General features: G+C 38.8%; 1 protein-coding gene across 3 annotated transcripts in view; it reads right to left on the bottom strand.

Moving 5' to 3' along the window:
* Window positions 1-18,387, bottom strand: part of MED13L (mediator complex subunit 13L) — a 201,980-nt gene that overhangs the window by 172,498 nt on the left and 11,095 nt on the right. For all 3 annotated transcript variants that reach the window (XM_085326133.1, XM_085326134.1, XM_085326136.1), the window contains exon 2: window positions 8,619-8,856. In XM_085326133.1, the coding sequence (XP_085182259.1) occupies window positions 8,619-8,856 (238 nt within the window). The remainder of the gene's footprint in view (window positions 1-8,618; window positions 8,857-18,387) is intronic.

The raw sequence follows: 18,387 nt of genomic DNA, 5'->3' as shown, positions 1-18,387 counted from the left end.
GGGCTATTTACCTACCAACTTATTGTACAAATCTGTATCATTTCAGCTTAACCCTTGTCCCACAGACTACTCCAAAGCAAAAGCATATGTAGACTTTCTGATAATTTAGGAAAAKACTGGCAAAGACCGTGCAAGGAGAGAACAGAGAGAAGCACCCTAAAGCTCTTTCGGCGAGAACGGCTATTGCCAGACCACAGCCTTTTCATCTGGAGGCAGAAATTTCAAACTGTGGCAACGGGGCACCGAGGCAAACACTGCAATTTAATTGCGCTGTATCACAGCAGAACTAGCAATGTTCTCATTCCAAGTCAAAATTATGGGTGCTGAAAGATAGGCAGAAGCCAATTAAGCTAGCTGAGGGCAGCAACACTCCCAACCCAGTCATGAGCTGTAAAAGAAACTCAAAGGGGTGGATGGTCTCAGACCAACCCGCGCCTGAACTAAGAGAAGAGAATTCAAAGACAAGAGATGAGCGTTTATATGATTAAAGGGATTGTGATGGTAAATCTTCYGATATCTGGCAAACTCAGCTCAGGCAGCTTTCTTACAAGTTTCACATATACTGCTTATATGGAAATAAAAAAGTTTAAAGCATGGTTTAGATCAACAAGAACTCCAAGAACATTGCAGAAGTATGCCTTCCCTCATGTACAGGATTTTCCTTCAAACTACCTAGGYATCAAAAACAATTTAATATGCTTTTCAACTGAAGTTCTGGTTCTAGTTGCCATTATATGAATGATTGCAACACATTTTCTTACAGGAAGCTAATTTTAAAACCAACAGCAAAACTCCACCCACTCTTCTTCCTATTTAAACCAACAACGCTCACGGGCGAGGAGCAAAGGTAAGAATCCAATCTTGTTCTTAAGTTACTTTGTGTACTAGTGCTCAACAGTTTTGCACTTTGTTCCTCCTCTTATTTTTATRCAAGAATTTTTTTGTCTGTATCTGTATATCGTGCTGTTTTGGAAATGACCTATTCTAAACCTAACRTGCCCTGTACTTTCAGATAAACATTAGGAAACAGACAATCTTTAAACACCTTTATCCCCAACATACTGTATTGCCTCTCAAACTTCACAGCTGACCGCTGCTATCTTGCGCCATAGATCAAATCTTATTTTAAAAATGGCATATGAACACATTTCTAGGTATGCAGTGTACCTGCAATACAGATTACTGCCAAATTCTTGGATAAGAAAGTACACGTGTGTAACTTAATTAAGCYTACTTAAAATGAAACAAATCTCACCAGTTTAGGAACAAGAATCTTTTGTATAAAAATTTATAACCTTTACTAGGAACACTAAAATAAAGGAAATAACWGTTATACAGTGGAAAATATGTCCCTCTAAAGAGAAACTACGGATTCACCTGACAAGCGCCACGTTTCTGTGTTCTGTCTGCAACACAATATCATATATATTCCACTACAAGTTCATTAATTATATTTTGTTAGTGCAATATATAGAATAATCATATACATACATTTGAAGGCAGCACTTCATCTATTTTTAAAAGAYGAAATTTACCGCTAAGCTTATCGTGTGTTCTCAGGATTTCTCAGTACATGAAAATACAAACATCAGTAATGAGAATCTATTAATGCAGATTTCACTTCAAGCTAACTTAGATTTACTTCACACAGTTAAGCGAGTTCATTTCACTGGAAAAAAGATCCCCTGAAGCAAAAACACATCAACTGCTGTGGATGATATTGCCCAACACATCACTAAAAAATAAATTCTACTGATTGGATTTTTTCTTTTCCCCCCTCAAGCAGCACTTTTAAAAATACAATCTTTTAATGATTGTTTAATTTTCATATAACTAGAATATAAATCCTTTACATACCACTTTGCTGCAGCTGCAGTATAATGCCTCATTTTTCATGGAAAAAACCTAATTACATGGTTCACTGAGTTGCCTGTGGTAACACATCAATTTTATTTACATTCAAAAAGTTGGACTTCAGCTTGGTCTCACCACTCTAAGTTAATTCCAAGCACATTCTATACAATAGCGCTCTCTGATTCATTAGTAATACCTCACCTTAGCTCTTACTTGAAAGGGATTCTGAATTACTACATTCTTGCTTCGGATTTCCAACCATTTCTGTGTATTACCAATTTTGTAACACCAATTCTGTTCCTTCCTTAAAAGTTCACTGTTAGCTATTGAGCCTAGTCTCACTGAAACAGTGTGTGTGTGGGGGGGGGGGAAATCATTAAACAGAATGGCACTATTGCTGTTTCGCAATAAATGCTAATTCATTTTCCCAGAAAAACACAGCAGAAAAAACAATAACTATTGTGTAGCCAATAAAACTTAAGGATTGGCTACTCAAAATTTCAATGATTTCAACTGATCTATGCTTACATTCTGTAAGCAGGAGATTTAGTGAAGAAAAAAAGTACAGAATTTAATAGAGAATCTATAGTCTCTACCTTCTGCCATCAGCATCTTTTCTTCAAACTATTTTCAGACAGTAATTGCAATTAACAGTGAAACCTCCAAATTCTCAAATACGAAAAGATTTTTTCCTTCAAGAATGAGGGTGGCAGAAGGAGGGAGACAGATAGAGAAACTTTTATACATGGCCCTTGAGTTCATTTTTTTTTTTCCATTACATATTAGAATGAAATATTGCAGACTGCACAAGGAGTAAAATGCAGTATGTTAGAACGGTACATCGCTGACTAAACCTGATACTGAATTCATGAATTCCATATGTATTCATTTGATACTACTCCCAACACTGAGATTCACGGCTAATGTTGAGAGAAAAAGTATATATGAAGTATACGTAAAGTATAATATGAAAAATTAAAAGCAATCTGATTTCTGAGACTCAGATTTTATTCCTGTAAACAACTCATACCCTGGCCATTTATAATCAAAACCCAATTTCAAAGCAGGAGGAGAGAGGAAGTCGGGGGGTGAAAAGAGTATTTAGTTTTTTTAAAAAAAGAAAACAAAATAAAATGAAGACATTTTGCCCAGACACAATAAGGTACTCAACAACTTCATGCATATAAAAGGAGTCAGCACTTTCTCGTGAAGCAGTTTCTTGATTCCAAATAATGGTATAACAGCTTCATTTAATACGCTACCTTAAAAACAAAAAAAAWATATATTTTGTCTAAAACAGAACTTTTACTGGCAATCTCTGGACACCAGTTAACAATATATAAGGGTCACGGAACAATTCTGCAAACTAAGTATGAATTCAGTTTTAAATTCTTTCAAAGAAGAAGAGATCTAAGAGTTCAAATTTGTTTTCATGTATTTGGAAATAATCTATGCTACATAATTAAAATGTAAATGACTTATCTAATTGAAACTAATCAGCCCAGAGACAGACTTTTCAATAATTTAATATTCCAGTGAAGCATTCTGTCATATGAACCTACTTGTTAACTCCATTCTCAAGGACTGGCAATTAACCATTTCCAAATTTAACTTCAAATCATTAATAAGTGGTACTCAGCAGTCTGGTATTGGTAGCTTCTTTTTAAACAGAAATCCTTCAAAAATAGTTCTTGTTCAGCTCATGTGAGATTCCTTGTATTCCTTGTTTATAAGCYGCTTTCCCCTATATATCACCTGCTGTCATTTCAAATGCTGCTGTGCATGGTAATAGTTACAAACTATCTATTCTAGAGCTACACCAAAAAAAGTCTTAATATAGTTATTGTCTTAATATTGTATTAATAGCGCATGCTTGCATTCATAAGTTCTGAAAGAATGAAAGAGCACTTTCATTAAAACCAATATTAATTTGTACTCACTCCATAGAAAGGAGCTCTTATCCTTGACTTTAATCATTGCTATATACACTTTAAAACACATTTAGACAGATATGAACATCATCTCATTCAATAATTAACATATATCACCACACAGCAGCTAAGAACATATTTCTTTACTCCCAGAAGTCTTTCCAACTGCTTACAACCACAGTAAATTAAAGGCTAAGTGCTGCAGAATAGCCTGAGAAGACCTTAAATAGACTATTTCAGCTTGAAATGGAAAGTAACAGACTTCACAGAATACACGTAAGATTAGCAGAATTCTAAAAAATTATAAAATTTTTCTATTTTTCTTTTTAAAAATGCCTGATGAATTCTGAAAAATGCCATCTATTTTAAGTCTTAGGTATACTAGACAAATGTTTAAGCTATACACTGGTAAAATAACCAGAGAGCAGACCGTTGTCTGGGGTTTCTCACTGACCCCCTAAGCTCCTCGTATTGGTTTGTTTTCTCTGGACCACTTCCTAGAGGAACAGCACGATGGCATTCCCAAATACCTACCGCAATCCGAAGGTGATTTCGGGTAAACAAGCTATTAGAAAYGGCATCTTTGTATCAAACGCTCACAACCTTAGTTACTTGTTTTCAAGATGCCGTCTAACCTTCTCACTGACCCGAGCCTGTCTCTAGGGTCACGTTGAGTATATATAAAATTTCCGGAGCTCTGCACATCGTATTCCCTGTATACTTCAGGTAACTCGAGCTTTTTGTAGCACAGATGCAAGCGATAAAGCTGATTGTATCCATAAACTCAGGATGCAGATTTCAAGTTTATAGACAAACCCGTCAGACAAAACGGGGTGTTTAAGGTGCCAGCCATGAGTATCACCTGCTTACGGTCTCGGTGGAATAGCCAGGGCTTACAAGAAGGAAAGAAAAGGGGCTGGGGGGGAATCAACTAGAGAAAAGCGTAACTTCTCAGCAGGCTCCACTAAACACCACTCAGCGGTACTTGCTCTCCAAACACGAACAAGAGCGCTGCACCTTGCCAATCTACWACTGCCTTATCAAAAGCAACCTGCCCCCAGCAAGATGCAATCTTCCCTGCAGTMTTTTTCTTTCACAAGTTACTTTGATGGGAAAAACGTGCAACAGCTCTAACACGTGTTGAAGCGCAACATCTTCAGGCAGTAATGTCATTAAACAGCATTTCTCCCTAGGAAAACACCACTTCCACAAACCAAAACAGTTCAAACTCCTTCAAACCTGTAAATCTTTCCCTTCGCTCACTGATSCCCCATCAATTAGTTTTCTCACTTAAGACAAAATAAAAAAAGATTTTCCGTCTTCTTTCTTCAAATTTGAAGTCCAAACACACAATAAACAAACAAAAACCGGAACGCAACAGCCGAGGCTGGCAGGGAAAGGAAGTGTAGGCGTCTGTGCAAGAGACACGCCTATGAAAACTATCTAATTCACAGATGTCTAACTAATCTAGCTACTTAACGAACCCGTAGCTGTTCTGCAAATAATTGTTTCTTACTTTATCTCCCATGACAACATTTAATTATCTACACAGCTTTGGAAAGCTGCTGCATAAACAATTGTTCAGAGGGGCTCCTATTTATAGCCGCTAWGTTGTTTTCCCTATGACTATTTGAATATACTTATTTTATTAAAGTCAACTTGTTGTTTGCAAACTTATCTAGAGTACCTCCTGAGTGTTATTAAAMCAAGGCAACCCACATCAGTTAAACAAATGAGAACTCTAGATTGAGACTTTTGTTTAAGACACAATTTAAAAGTTGTGCTTATAAACTAAGCAATGTCATATAAAATTAAGTGCATGACTGTGTTATTCAGAGACATCAATAATCCTAATTTAGACTTGAATGAATAAAAGAGACGGACTTAAATTAAATCGATCACTGAATTTTTATTACTCTAACGGAATTGTCACACATTTCCAATTTCTGTGACCTGTTCTTCTAAATGTATGGACACAAAGACAAAAAGCAAAGCCATGGTCAATGAACTAACAAAGTTATTGACCACAGCAACACTCCATCCATATGAAAGTGATTTTAAGCTAATATTGTTCATTGCATAACTAGATTATACTAGAACAACAAGAACAACGAAAGGAAAAGCAAAAAAAAGAAAGAAAGAAAAGAAACCCACCACACTGTGCTACTGTGGCTCAGCTGACAGGCAGGCAAGTTACTACACTTCAATAATTTATTTATTTTCGTTTGTAAATGCATATACAAAATTCTTTATAGTTTCAAGAGCATGCAAATTTATGAAGACTGAAACTAATTTCAACTTTAAAATATTTCACATTTTGTGGTCYGCTTATACAATAAAAAGCAAAATAACCTTATGTTTTTAATGACTTAATACAGGAGAAAAAAAAGGGGTTGAGGGACCATAAAACCACAAACAACATCCTTTGACATTATTTTTCAAGGAATCAGTTACATCAATGCCTCATTCTGGCAGAATTTAGCATTCAATATTTTGTTAATAAGGAAATCTGAACTCCTCAAAAGCACTGGAGAGAGGAAGCTAGCCCTAGCAGCAGCAGAATTTACAACATTTTTACAGTTTAAATTGCTTTGAATGATAATCTGATAAATCAATACAGTAGTTTCAATGTGCTTTTAATATGCCGTAAGTAAAACGGAGCATTATCTGATTTACGCGCATTACAAAGAGAATTGCAAAACTTGCAGTGGGAGGGAGCAAGAAAGGAGATGACTTCCCAGATTCCTGCAGCATCCTGACAGGTCGCAGGAGCATATTTCTAACTCCTTTCCACTACCATGCATTTCATTCCCTAAATGAATCACGTACAGTCCTTTCTCCATCCTCAGCTTTACATCCCTTCMTGTCCTTCTGCACAGTCTTTTGATTTCGGACATTAGTTTACTTCAATTTGAGAGAACATTTTAAGTAGAGACCACTGAAAACAATAGTGCTGTTGTGCAAGAGCAGATGTAGTTTTTCAGTAGAGCTAGAAGTAGCRTTGTGAAACACACTAAACTCAGGCTATTTTCATTGATATCTTACTGCTGCTGYTAACACTTTCAAAATAGTGCTTGTGGCAGATAATTTTCAGATTTAATCCTACTGAAAAATTACTGCACTGAAGGCTCCAGCCTGGATACTTCATAATGTTTTGGACCAAGCCAAAATATTATTGATCCTGTGCCAAAGTCATGCTATTCTCTAGTTGCTGTATTTTGTCCCATTCTATACCCAAGCAGGTTCAGCTTTTCAGCTTTTCATACTATAATGTTTCAATATACCATTATCTCCAGAAGCAGCATTATAGAATTGTAACCAAACATTAGATATAAACAACCTACATCAATTTACAACAGAAATAGAAGCTACTACCTGTAACATCCTAATAAAAAGACACTTATGTCCCATATGAAATATTAAATAAAACTATATTTCACAAAGAGAAATGCATATATTATTAAAGCTTTGCTGGGTAAGTAGAAATATTACCCATGCCTTCATTCAAAACAGGTGCCTCATTAAAAAWTAAAATCAGTGGAATGGCTTGGTGCAGCACTTCTGAGCTATCTCCTTAATTATACATGATCGCATAGCTACCTGCAYGAAATACGCCTGAAGATACACAGAAAACATTTCATCTCTGTGATTTCATAGCTTATATTACCAAATAAACAATCTGGTATTCAYGAAAATATGAGAATTTGTAAGGGTCTGAAGATAGGTGACTAGAAAATGGTAACCAATAAGGAAAAAAGATACCATAAGCCAGACCCAAAACAATACAGGGGTCACGGAGGATGACTGGATACAGGACAATTAAGCATACTTAATAAATACAATCTGATATATATTTCAGCTGGCATAAAAGTTTTTTTTTTTAATCACCCAGCAACCAGAAGGTACTAAAGGCCACCACACCAAAAACTTGTTACAAAACCCAAGAAACTGAACTGTGATGCTATTAACCTTCCTCTGTTTAATTCCAGGATGGGTGAACTTTTGTTGTTGCTCTTCCAGACAAGAGAGGCAAAACAGAAGTAAGTATTTGAGCAGCCCAGTAAAACATGGTTTAAAAGTTTAAGTTCTCAGGCAAGCTAGATCTCCTCATAGCAACAATACATCATCAAAAAGTARTATTAATATAGCAGATATAGCAAAAAACAATAAGAATCACATCAGGTGAAGTTAATTTTGTTCAACCATTTTAAGGATACATACTGTAGAGACACATGGAGAACAATTCAACTGCAGTAAGAGTATGATCACGTAAAATTATAATTGTTWACTTTGCCCTACCTCTCCCCTTCCTCCCTTTTGTTTATCATACTCACTTGTTGCATCTTGTCTCTATTTTGTCTCAAATCCTGTGGCAAGACCAACATGGCAAATTTTGTCCTTGCAGAACACCGCTGATGTAGCTGTTCTGCCATGGATTTAAGTTCACTTTATAGGACAGGTGTTTTTATTCTATCAGCTACTGTCTTATGCCAGACTTTTAAAAAAAAAAAATAAATAAATAAATAAATTTTTGAGTAAGAATTTATTCTAGTTTTACTGTACATCTGAGATTTCACAAAATCTATGGAACGATCTTGGATAGGTCTCCCAAGTTCATTTCAAGTTCTATCTGTTTAGCAATTCATGTGCAAGTCACTTGCACCTGAAAAGCCAGATTTACAAGCTTTTTTTTCCCTCCCCCCTCTAGGTCTCAACACAGAAGTTATAACAAAAATCAAATATGGAAAAAAGTCAAATCCCTTCATCACAGACTCCCTTTTTCACTGGAGAAAGAAAAAATAAAATAAGAAGAGAAGAAATAGAACAACTTACTGTGCAGTTCACGATGGATCACATCTACTAGATTTGGTTCATCTCCCCACCAGAATATCCATAGTTCCTTACAATCTGGTTTGACRTCACGACGCCACACACAAAGCAAATTGGCTTGCAAGCAGCGGATGAAGCTGAGCAGAATTGGATCATCCTGTGCTGGGGCTGAAATGATAGGGCCGCAGTCCCCATGACCTTCAAAATTGTACCTACGCCATTTGATGCCAGTGAGTTCAGCCTAGAAAAGGGAAAACAAAAACAACCCTAAATCACTTGATTTAAAAATTAAGTTACATTCCTAGKATTGGTTTGTTTCATTTGTTCACCTTAATTTATAGTATACAGCTTTAAGCAGTCAAAAAAAAAACCAAAAAACGCACCCACAACACAACCTCCAAGTATTTCCTCCAAGAAGAAACCGAAATAATTTTTAAGAGTACTGAGTAGAAACCTGGCTTATTCCCTGCATTTAGGCTTTTCACCGCAACCAGACTCACATCCAGCTGAGTTACTACAGTTTCCAACCTTATTTTTTATCCTACAGTAGCATCCAACAGCTTTAMAAAAGGAAAAAGCCCTGGTCCCTACACGCTGGATAGTACTCAAGTCAGCTCAGTGTCTGCCCAGAAAGATCACGACTCAGAAGTCACAAACAGAAATTATTCCAGGACATGAGAAAATATGTGACCTAAGAAAAACGGCAGAAAAAAATGGCTTCAGACTGTGATGCTATAGGTTTACCACGTACTTTTTATTTTCATTTTTTCCTCRAATGAATAGAAGTAGAAAAGGGACAGCTGCCATTTACTTCTCCTTGACCAGAGGGAATTCTGTTATTAACCACCGAGGAAGAACAAAAAGAACAGGGAAATGGCTTCCCAGACTTTGGAGGAAGATTTTCCTCTGCAGAAGGGGAAGCCTGAAGCAGTGCAGGTGTTTCACTGCCCAGCAGAGAGCACAAACAGTTGCCGGGGGGAGAAGCTCAAGTACTCAAAACCTGAAAGAGTTGGCAGCTAGAACCAGGTCAGCAGAGCAATGGGTCTAAATCTTTTTCTTTTCATTTTAAGCAGCCGAGCCTCACAGCTGTCACACTCTGTCTCCTTTTGTCTCGAAAATTCCCAGATTGCCTCTTTCTTTTTTTTTAAATCTATTTCATTACCCTGACCATCACCCTCTCGCCTCCCGCCTGGCTCCCCACTTCTCCTCRGCTCCCAGCTCGTCCCTGCGACCGTTTCTGCTTCCTCCTTCCCTTCCACCCGCCGCTGGCCTGGGCGCCTGCCCACGGCACAAGTGGAAGTACTCAAATGACTTGTAATCTAGCTAGCGTGGGTAATATTATCAAAACCAGTGGTAAATATATACTCAGCGTCCACAACGGACTTGTATTCTACTTTCTAACCCATGCTACCACATTCTTACGGCTGTTATTACCTTCCCCACCTCATTTAAAGTATTCCCACCTCCACTGTACTCGGCTCCAGTGTTCCTACAGGAGAAGCCAGCTGGCCCACCGCAGCGAGCTGCAAAAGCCCAAACGCAGCAGCTACACCTCTGACAAGAAAAACCATCGTCAGAGAGAACAGCAAAGACACAACAGTGGAAAGAGAAGCTGTAGAAACATGCTGGAAGTAAGGGAGTAGTAAATAAGTTGTATTTAAACGGCAAGTCCTCTTTTCATTCCTGTGGGCAGTAAGTACAGAGTGAATGAAAAATGCAAAGGGTCAAGTTCTACTCCTAATGAAAAGACTTAAAAATCACATATTCCTCCCATTTTAATCATCTGGACAAGGAATTTTAACCTACCAGCCATACACTACTCCTTCCAAAAGCCATATTTCATGCGTAGAAAGACCTCCCTCTTCAAGTCCACAAATTTACCTCGTTATCCCTCTTTAAAAAAATCCCCTTTGCTGCAAAAAACAGAAGTAGGCTGCTACTTGCTGCAAAGCTGGCTASTTAACTGCTAAGAAGCTAAAGGTGACATTCATCGTATCAATAATACAGACAAAAAATACTTGTATTTCTTTGATCTTATAAATATATCTTCAAAATATATCTTCGCCTTATTCTGTCCACACATTACCTAGCACTGCAAAGTTCTGTTCCACAACCAGAGTTCCTGCAAATACGCCTCAAGAACTACTTCCCCCCACAAAACTGGGCATACGAGAACATAGCAACTGTGACGGGGAAAGTCCAATAAACCACTCAACTGCAGTGAAACTGTTTYCTTTCTTCTGCACAGCCCTGAATAACCAGCCATCTTCATCTGCACACCACAGCAGCAAGGCTTCCATCCCACATTCTGACAGTCGGATACCAACTACTGTGAAAGTGCTGAAAGCACTGGATTCTCCGTGCTGGAGACCATCTACAGCCAGCACTACCGCATTTGCACTTGGACAGAAATGACGACTGTCCTTTCACAATGTTGGGGAACCACGGAATACTGAACTGAGAAAGATACTCAAGACCAACACCAAGATGCATAGCATATATGCCACGCTCCTGACACAAGAAGTGCAGGAGGAAGAGCAGAAAGGGAAGAACAAATATTTTTCGCAGTAGGGTGTTGTGCAGTGCTGAATACCTTACCTATTACAGAATACTCTGTAAGAAAGTACTTAAATACGCTTCTCCTAAGCATCCATGACATCTGTTCTGTATGGACCTCTACCTACAGCTCAGAAAAGGAATATATATTCTGTAATAGTGTAATGAGTATGACTACAAATCACAAAACATCAGAGACATGGTATCATTAGCCAGCATAAGCCACCTGAGAAGAAATTAAGTGTTTACGTGTCATAATCCACTAGGAATATATGATAAACTCAGAAGACAATAAATAAATAAATAAATAAATGATAGCAACACTCACCTGACCAACACAGCAACAACCCGAGATCAGCTGTCTGAAGCACCAATATAGAACAACTTTTACTCTGAAATAGTCACCTTCTGCCATTCGCTAAAGACGAGCTCTTCCAGCTTTCTGGTAGCTCAGAGGTATCAGCCCATAGCATTCCATCCCCATTACAGAAGAAATACAGTCCAGAAAAGCATACAGAAAGCATCAGATCTGGAGCCAGTTTAAACTCACCCTAACAAACTTCTGGTCTAGTTCTACAGGCTGTGAGGAATGACTAAGTACCAGGGCTAACTGGGAACACTAGTGACCACCCACATAGAAAACGCCTCCTAYAAAGAGAGGGTGAGCACTGGGAGTTTGGGACTTCACAGCTGCATAGAATACCATCTCACACACTGTCAAAGTGGCAGAGTTGTTGCTACACTGCATTTATCTGTTTAAAGTTTTAATAGCTGAGCATAAATACTAAGCCCTCTGAACTTCTAGRTTTTGCCACATTTTAATTAAAACTGGCTGAGCAAATTCAAAAGAAGATCTGAACCCAGAAAAACCCAGACAGCTTGCACCAGACACATGAATAAGAACGCTTGCATGCGCTCTGTGCCTCTACGAGGTTTTGCAGGAAATTCTTAACATACTGTCAGGAGAATACCTGCACCCACACTCAAGGTTTTTTAATTCCTCCATTAAAAAACAAAACAAACAAAAAATCCGCTAATTCTTGAAGTCCGCAGATTGTAGCAAGGTTTTACAAACAAGGCAGCCAATGGCCTGTGGTTCAGGCGGCCATACTAAAAAAACCAAAGGTGGTTTCATTTACACTTAATTGGCCCTAAATACCAAAATGGCATTCCATCCTCCTCACCCCCCGCCACACATTTCCATCTCCCCCCGGCTCCAGCGAGCAAGCAATCGCCGCGTGAACAACTCAGCTCATCAGCCGACCCGACCCAGTGTGGGGGCTGCGCAGTGGGATCTCCCCCTCCACCGACAGCTCCCCGAACCGCTGGTCAGTGCACGGCCCGGGGCAGCGCAAGCAAGCGCCACCGCCAGCGATCCTGGACTGGCCTGCCCTGCCTCGCGCACGCGTGCCAGCCTCAGCACCACCGCTGCCTCGTGGCAGGGCTGCCGCACGCACGGATTTGTAGCGAGGTGATCTGACCAGAAGTCACGAGCATTTTATCGAGCTATTTCTGCTGTTTACTCAGATGAGTCCCAAAGCCTGCTTCACTAAATATCCACAGAAATGCTCGCGCCAGTAAGTCAGAGGCTGGAGAAGCCAGCCAGGGGAGGGTACAGCGGCTTCTTTAAACAGGGCTGCTGGCTTAGAGCAGCCTGAAGTACTCGCAGAGCCCAAGATCGGAGGGCACAACTGTGAACATGCTGCTTTTTACACACAGCTGATTAGAAGTGAACACAGAATAAAACAAAAGCCTTGCCAGGTGATGTAAGCTATTGTGTTTCCTGCATCTTTTCCCACATGCTTAGTATTGGCTTCTTAAGGTTGCTATAATGTACTAACAACGCTAAAAGGCATAACGAAGAACGAACTTACAATTATTCGCAGCTAATCAACACTGTTAGTAAATCATGCATTACACAAGAGACTTTGATTTGGTTTATAAAGGAACACACGTTTTCAAGGAGCATGCTGTGAAGGGTTAAACTTCCCAGACAACAGATACATTTTTTTTCTTTTCTCTCTTTTTTTTCCACTGAAGTAACTGGCAGTAGACACAGAGCAAGGTGTTTATAGAAAGTCTCTTCTAAATGCACTGAACCAAGTGTAAGAGGGGCTAAAACAAAAACAAAACGTAACAAGAAACGTCATCCCCCCCCCAATTTCTAGGACTAAAGAAACACCCACATTCTCTGACAAGATTCTGCAGTAAAATTCCTTGATACACTAAAAGATTCATCTCTGACACAAGCAAAACCTGGTGTCAGTGTGCAAACCAGAGTCCAAACCTAAAATTCCATTTAGGCACCTGAGTGCACTCAAAACACACCCGAGAAATAGGTATTAATGGAAACAGTGATGCCAGCACTTTCATCCAGAAACACGGCCAGAGAAAGAAGATCATGAGCGGTCCTCTGAAGAGGAATGAGAACCCAGGTTTCCTTCTGCCTGCGTGACTACCTTAACCGTTACATTCAGCGGGGTGAAAAATGGCCTCAAAAGAACGAGCTAAGAGTACTCAAACCCCCGGTATCTCCCATGGACAAGCAGTAGGAGGGAGGGAGAGGAAGCAAGTGAACAGTTCCCTCACTCTTACAGCCACCAGACTGCTGCATTAAATACAGACAACACCTTCACTTCCATCTGCAACAGCCGTGGGCACTAGCCATTTTAACTCCAGGACAACATGTAGAGCTGTAAATCCCCAGCAGAAATAAAAACCTAAGCTGTCGTGTCCCCTGCCCGTCCCCCCAGCTCAAATCAGAACACTGGATGGGCAGGAAGGGTCTTCCGCAGCTCTCCTGAAACTCTGTTCAGGTTGGCAGAGTTTAGGCTGCTAAAAGTCASAGTTTCCCAGTAACGTTTCACACAGCACAACTTGGCTCTGGCTCGCTACCAGCAGCCCTGAAGATGTAACTAGTGCTGTGTAGCCACTGTGACTGTTTTCCTCTTCCGCAGTCTTCACAGATGGAGCACAAACAGAACAGATCGGCCACCTCCTCTTTTTTGCTCAGCTCCGTGGAATGCTCTTTGGACTACATGTTATAAAAGGAAAYCAGAGACCAATTCTAACACGCCTTCTCAAGAAGAGAGTCCCTTGAAGAGATTACACGAGAATGCAGATACAGAAGAACCAAAGGTAGAACACGTGGAGCTTGAGAGATATTTAGTTGSCCATGCTGAGTGTAAAGCAGAGTTATTTTGGCATAACTGTACTCCTCTACGTAATTTCAGTCATTGTTTTTAATGTGATCAAATTATTTTTCAAAATATTATTTTTCTTGTTTTGCATAGTACAGAAGGATGGGAAAAGACRAGGAGGAGCCAGGCCCTGGAGTATGGAAATCAGCTTACTTCCACAAAAGGAAGGATATGCAGAAAAGGAGGCACAGAGCTACAGAAAAAGTTTGGAGGGTCTCAGGAGCTAAAGAACTAAGCATCACCCTGGCACTCAGTTCCAACCTGGCCTTTCTTAAAGGCTTGCTACATAATTGTTTGAGTCACTTTATCCTTCTCAGTTCTCCTACCTGGAAAAAAAAAAGTATAAAAATACCTGGCACCCTTTTGGATAGGAAATTGATACTCAAAAATATCCAGTCTTCACAGTGCTTCAAATATGTTTCTCTAATTCTCTTAAGATAAGCAAAGAATGCAAGAAATCATCATTGTTAAACGATGATCTTGTAAAAGCAGGTTTCAATTAACTGAGCTCATTAATTTTTACGTTCCCCTATCTATAGCACACCATCTTTAAATGATGACACATTTCTCTCACAAAGCAGCTAGGAAAGCATTCACTACTGTTTATAACAACTCATACAGTTAAAAACACCAATGAATAAAAGCTTAATGAAATCCAGTAAATTTCACATTCAGTGAAAAATTCAGACTATACAAAAACYAGAATGGGTTGCGCACTGCAGGAAGCTGATGAAGAATATTGGATAGTAGCTCCTTCACTCAGAGTCCATCCAAAATATAAATGATACAACAGTTGTTGAAAAACTTAATTATTTAATTGTATCATTACCRACCGCATCACATGCCCTTCACACAAGGGAACTATGTTAAATTGTTTAGGGTACCTTAAAATTCTCTATTTTCTAGCCTCTGAAGTTAGGTACAATCTAAAAAAAGTTGCTCTAATTTTTGTTTGATTCTGTATAGGGAACAGGAGTTGCTAAGTATCTTTAGTCTTGAATTTACATATATGTGTTCAAATTTTGAAGCTTATTTGCCAATTTTACTGAATCTGATCTCAAGGATCTTCATTCAAGTAGTTATTCTGAAGCCACTAGAGACTCATACTAGGGACTACTTACATGAGTAAAGATCTGCATAAGAAAGCCCTCAGTTCATAGTCCAAGAATTTAAACTGTAGTTAAAGGTGTCATGGGAATTACACCACCATTTTAATTAAATGCTATAAGATCTTGCAGACAGATTCAAGATTAGCACCATCTGTTTTGGTTACAGTGTTCTATTTCACTACATCATCCTCAAAGCAACAGAATATCATTTCACACATCTATTCCAGCACTTTAAATACCAGGACAAAAAAATCAGTGATCTTAATACACCTCACTAAAAAGAAAGGACAAAAGGATGGATAGATAGAAAGACTGAAAAATATTTTGAAAAAATGCATGTTTATGAAGAAGAGAGGAAGGAAACACCACCACACACTGAACAAGAACTCTTGTCCCCCACTCCCACTAAAATAAATAATTTAAGAACACCTGCCTAAGTCCCTGTCCAGTGAATAGGATGAACAAAAGCAAAAAACAAACAAAAAAACCAAAAAAACACACTAAAAACAGAGGAGACCACCTGACTAAAAACTATAGCTATGAAGTAAATTACGTCCTTCTTCAGTCACAGAAAGATATCCTTTCGGATGGCACAGCTTTCCACAGTAAGACCAAAAAACCACCAAGCAGCTGCACACAGCCACCATTTCCTACCTTTTATTCCTGGCTCTATAACCATTCTGATTAAAAAAATAAATAAAAACAATCATCCTCAACCTTACTAGACTACATACTAAAATTCCCCTCTACCTTATCCTAACCAGTTGCAAAGAAGAGGATAGTCTGTATTCCTTTCCCCCAGCACTTATCCCTTCTGGCCCCTTCGAAAGGGAGGAACCAGATAGCAATGAAGAAAGGTCATACCATAAAATGAACTAGCTCTGTCTTAGGTCAAAATGATGTTTCTGTTAAGCAAAAGCAACTGGAATAAAAATATTAAAATAACAGCATAATTCAAGTTCTGCGTCAAACTTCTTTTTATTTTGAATTCAAGAACAAAATAATAATTAAAAAGAACATCTGAAAAATCCAATCCTGAAATGGCCCTTACACAGCCAACCAAAAACTGCACTACATTTAATGCTTCAAAMGGCCGAATAGTCAGCTGAGCTGAGTATCATTCTTAACATGCAACTGATCAACAGCAGAATGACACGTTCGACTTTATTCCTTTCCTTATTGAAGTATACTGCCAAGTATCTAGAAAAAGGACAACCACTAATAGCCATTTTAGAAAGATGAGCAAAAAAATATTTTTTTTTGCTCATCTGTTCTTGGCGGCTCAAGAAACTGAGCACACCACCACCCTGCACTGCAACAACATGCTGCAACTGCTTCCTGCTGGATAAAGCTCTTCATTCCAGAATATGCTCCCTTTTCCTTCATACTCTCCTCATCCAAATGATGAATTACCTAAATGCTGCTATTTCAGAGCTGTGTATGACGAGCAACAGCGCGAGGGCAGTTGTATGCCACCTTTTATCTCGCGGTGCTTTGCCAGGTCTCAGTAAAGAACTTGGCTATAACCAAGATAATATTATCAGAAGTCTTTGTAATGGAGTTCTGCAGCTGGGAACCTGTGAAATATGATATCATGGTATCAAAGACCAGATCTACCAAAAYAATTTAGTCTACACATACCTATTATTAACCACCATCAAAAAAAAAAGTGACCTGTTAGTCTAAAAAAGAAAGACTAGTGACAGCAGAAAGAAGTAGGATGAGCACACACTGACATACTGAAAGAGAAATATTCAGTATCTTTCTGAAGCCCAATAGTTTACATAGCTGTAATTCAGAATTGCTTAAAGTAAACTTGCACTGGAGTGAGAAAGCATGTGGAAATGGAAGACTTGGTTGAGAAAGTATATGCGGATTTCTAACAAACACTTGAGAAGATCTCTTAAAGAGACTAAGTAACCACAGGCCAAGAGCCAAAGTACTGCTACAGGTAAATAATCACTTAAAAGAAAAAAGGGGTTAGAAAAAAATAGACTATTTTTTTTAAGCATTTGCAACAAAATTAGCAGAAAGTAGATTCAAAACAAAATCAAATGGCTCATCACACAACACAAAGGTGTGGAACGTCTCGTGTCAGAATGCTGCAGACACTAAAAATTAAGGTCTTGGTCTAAAAAAAAAAACCTATCAACTACCTATCTATCTAGTTTAAGAAACTTCTCAACTAAATATACCTAAAGCCTGTGAGATTATTCAAGGAAACTGCTACTATATGCCCGACCTATTCTTCTATCCTTCTGCAGGTAACCACGACTGCTCACCTATATGGAAAGGACTTTTGGAACAGATTTTCTGGTCCCCTGTTCTTCTCCTGGAAACACTTAGGCACTGAACTGAGTGGCTGGAGCAGGCCTCTAGGTTACCTCCTAAATGCAAAAAGTGATGTAATACAGACTACTTCCATTTAAAATGTATCACTTATTAAACTAATAAGTATCAACGCTACTTATTATTAAATCCAACAGGCCAAGGAACTACTGGCCTCCATTAAGACACAACACCGGTTGAAGGACTTCTGTTCTGATCCAGTAAAACCATTCCTGTGTTACATTATGCTATTTCATCAGGCACAGTACTGTTAACTTTGAAATACCAGTCAAATAGTGAGGAGTTGCTTTAAGGATCACCTTCAATATAGCTTTCCGACCAGTCCTCCTTAAATCAGTACCAAAATTCATCAGTAAAGCAGTAACAGCCATTCAGTGCTAACTCCAAGAGCTCTTAAAAGACTTCACTATTAAAAAAAGAAAGAAAAAAGAAAAAAAAAAGAAAAAAAAAAGACAAAAGATTTGCGTTGAGCAGACCTTTGGGTCTACTTCACTGAACTGCTCTGGCTACCAAGTCAAGTCTCCAGTCAAATAGTGAGGAGTTGCTTTAAGGATCACC

This window comes from Rhea americana, unplaced genomic scaffold (assembly GCF_003343005.1).
Source record: "Rhea americana isolate MKP2758 unplaced genomic scaffold, rheAme1 scaffold_128, whole genome shotgun sequence".
NCBI lineage: Eukaryota > Metazoa > Chordata > Aves > Rheiformes > Rheidae > Rhea > Rhea americana.
Note: the sequence above shows the minus strand (reverse complement) of the source record. Positions and strands in the feature narration are given on the sequence as shown.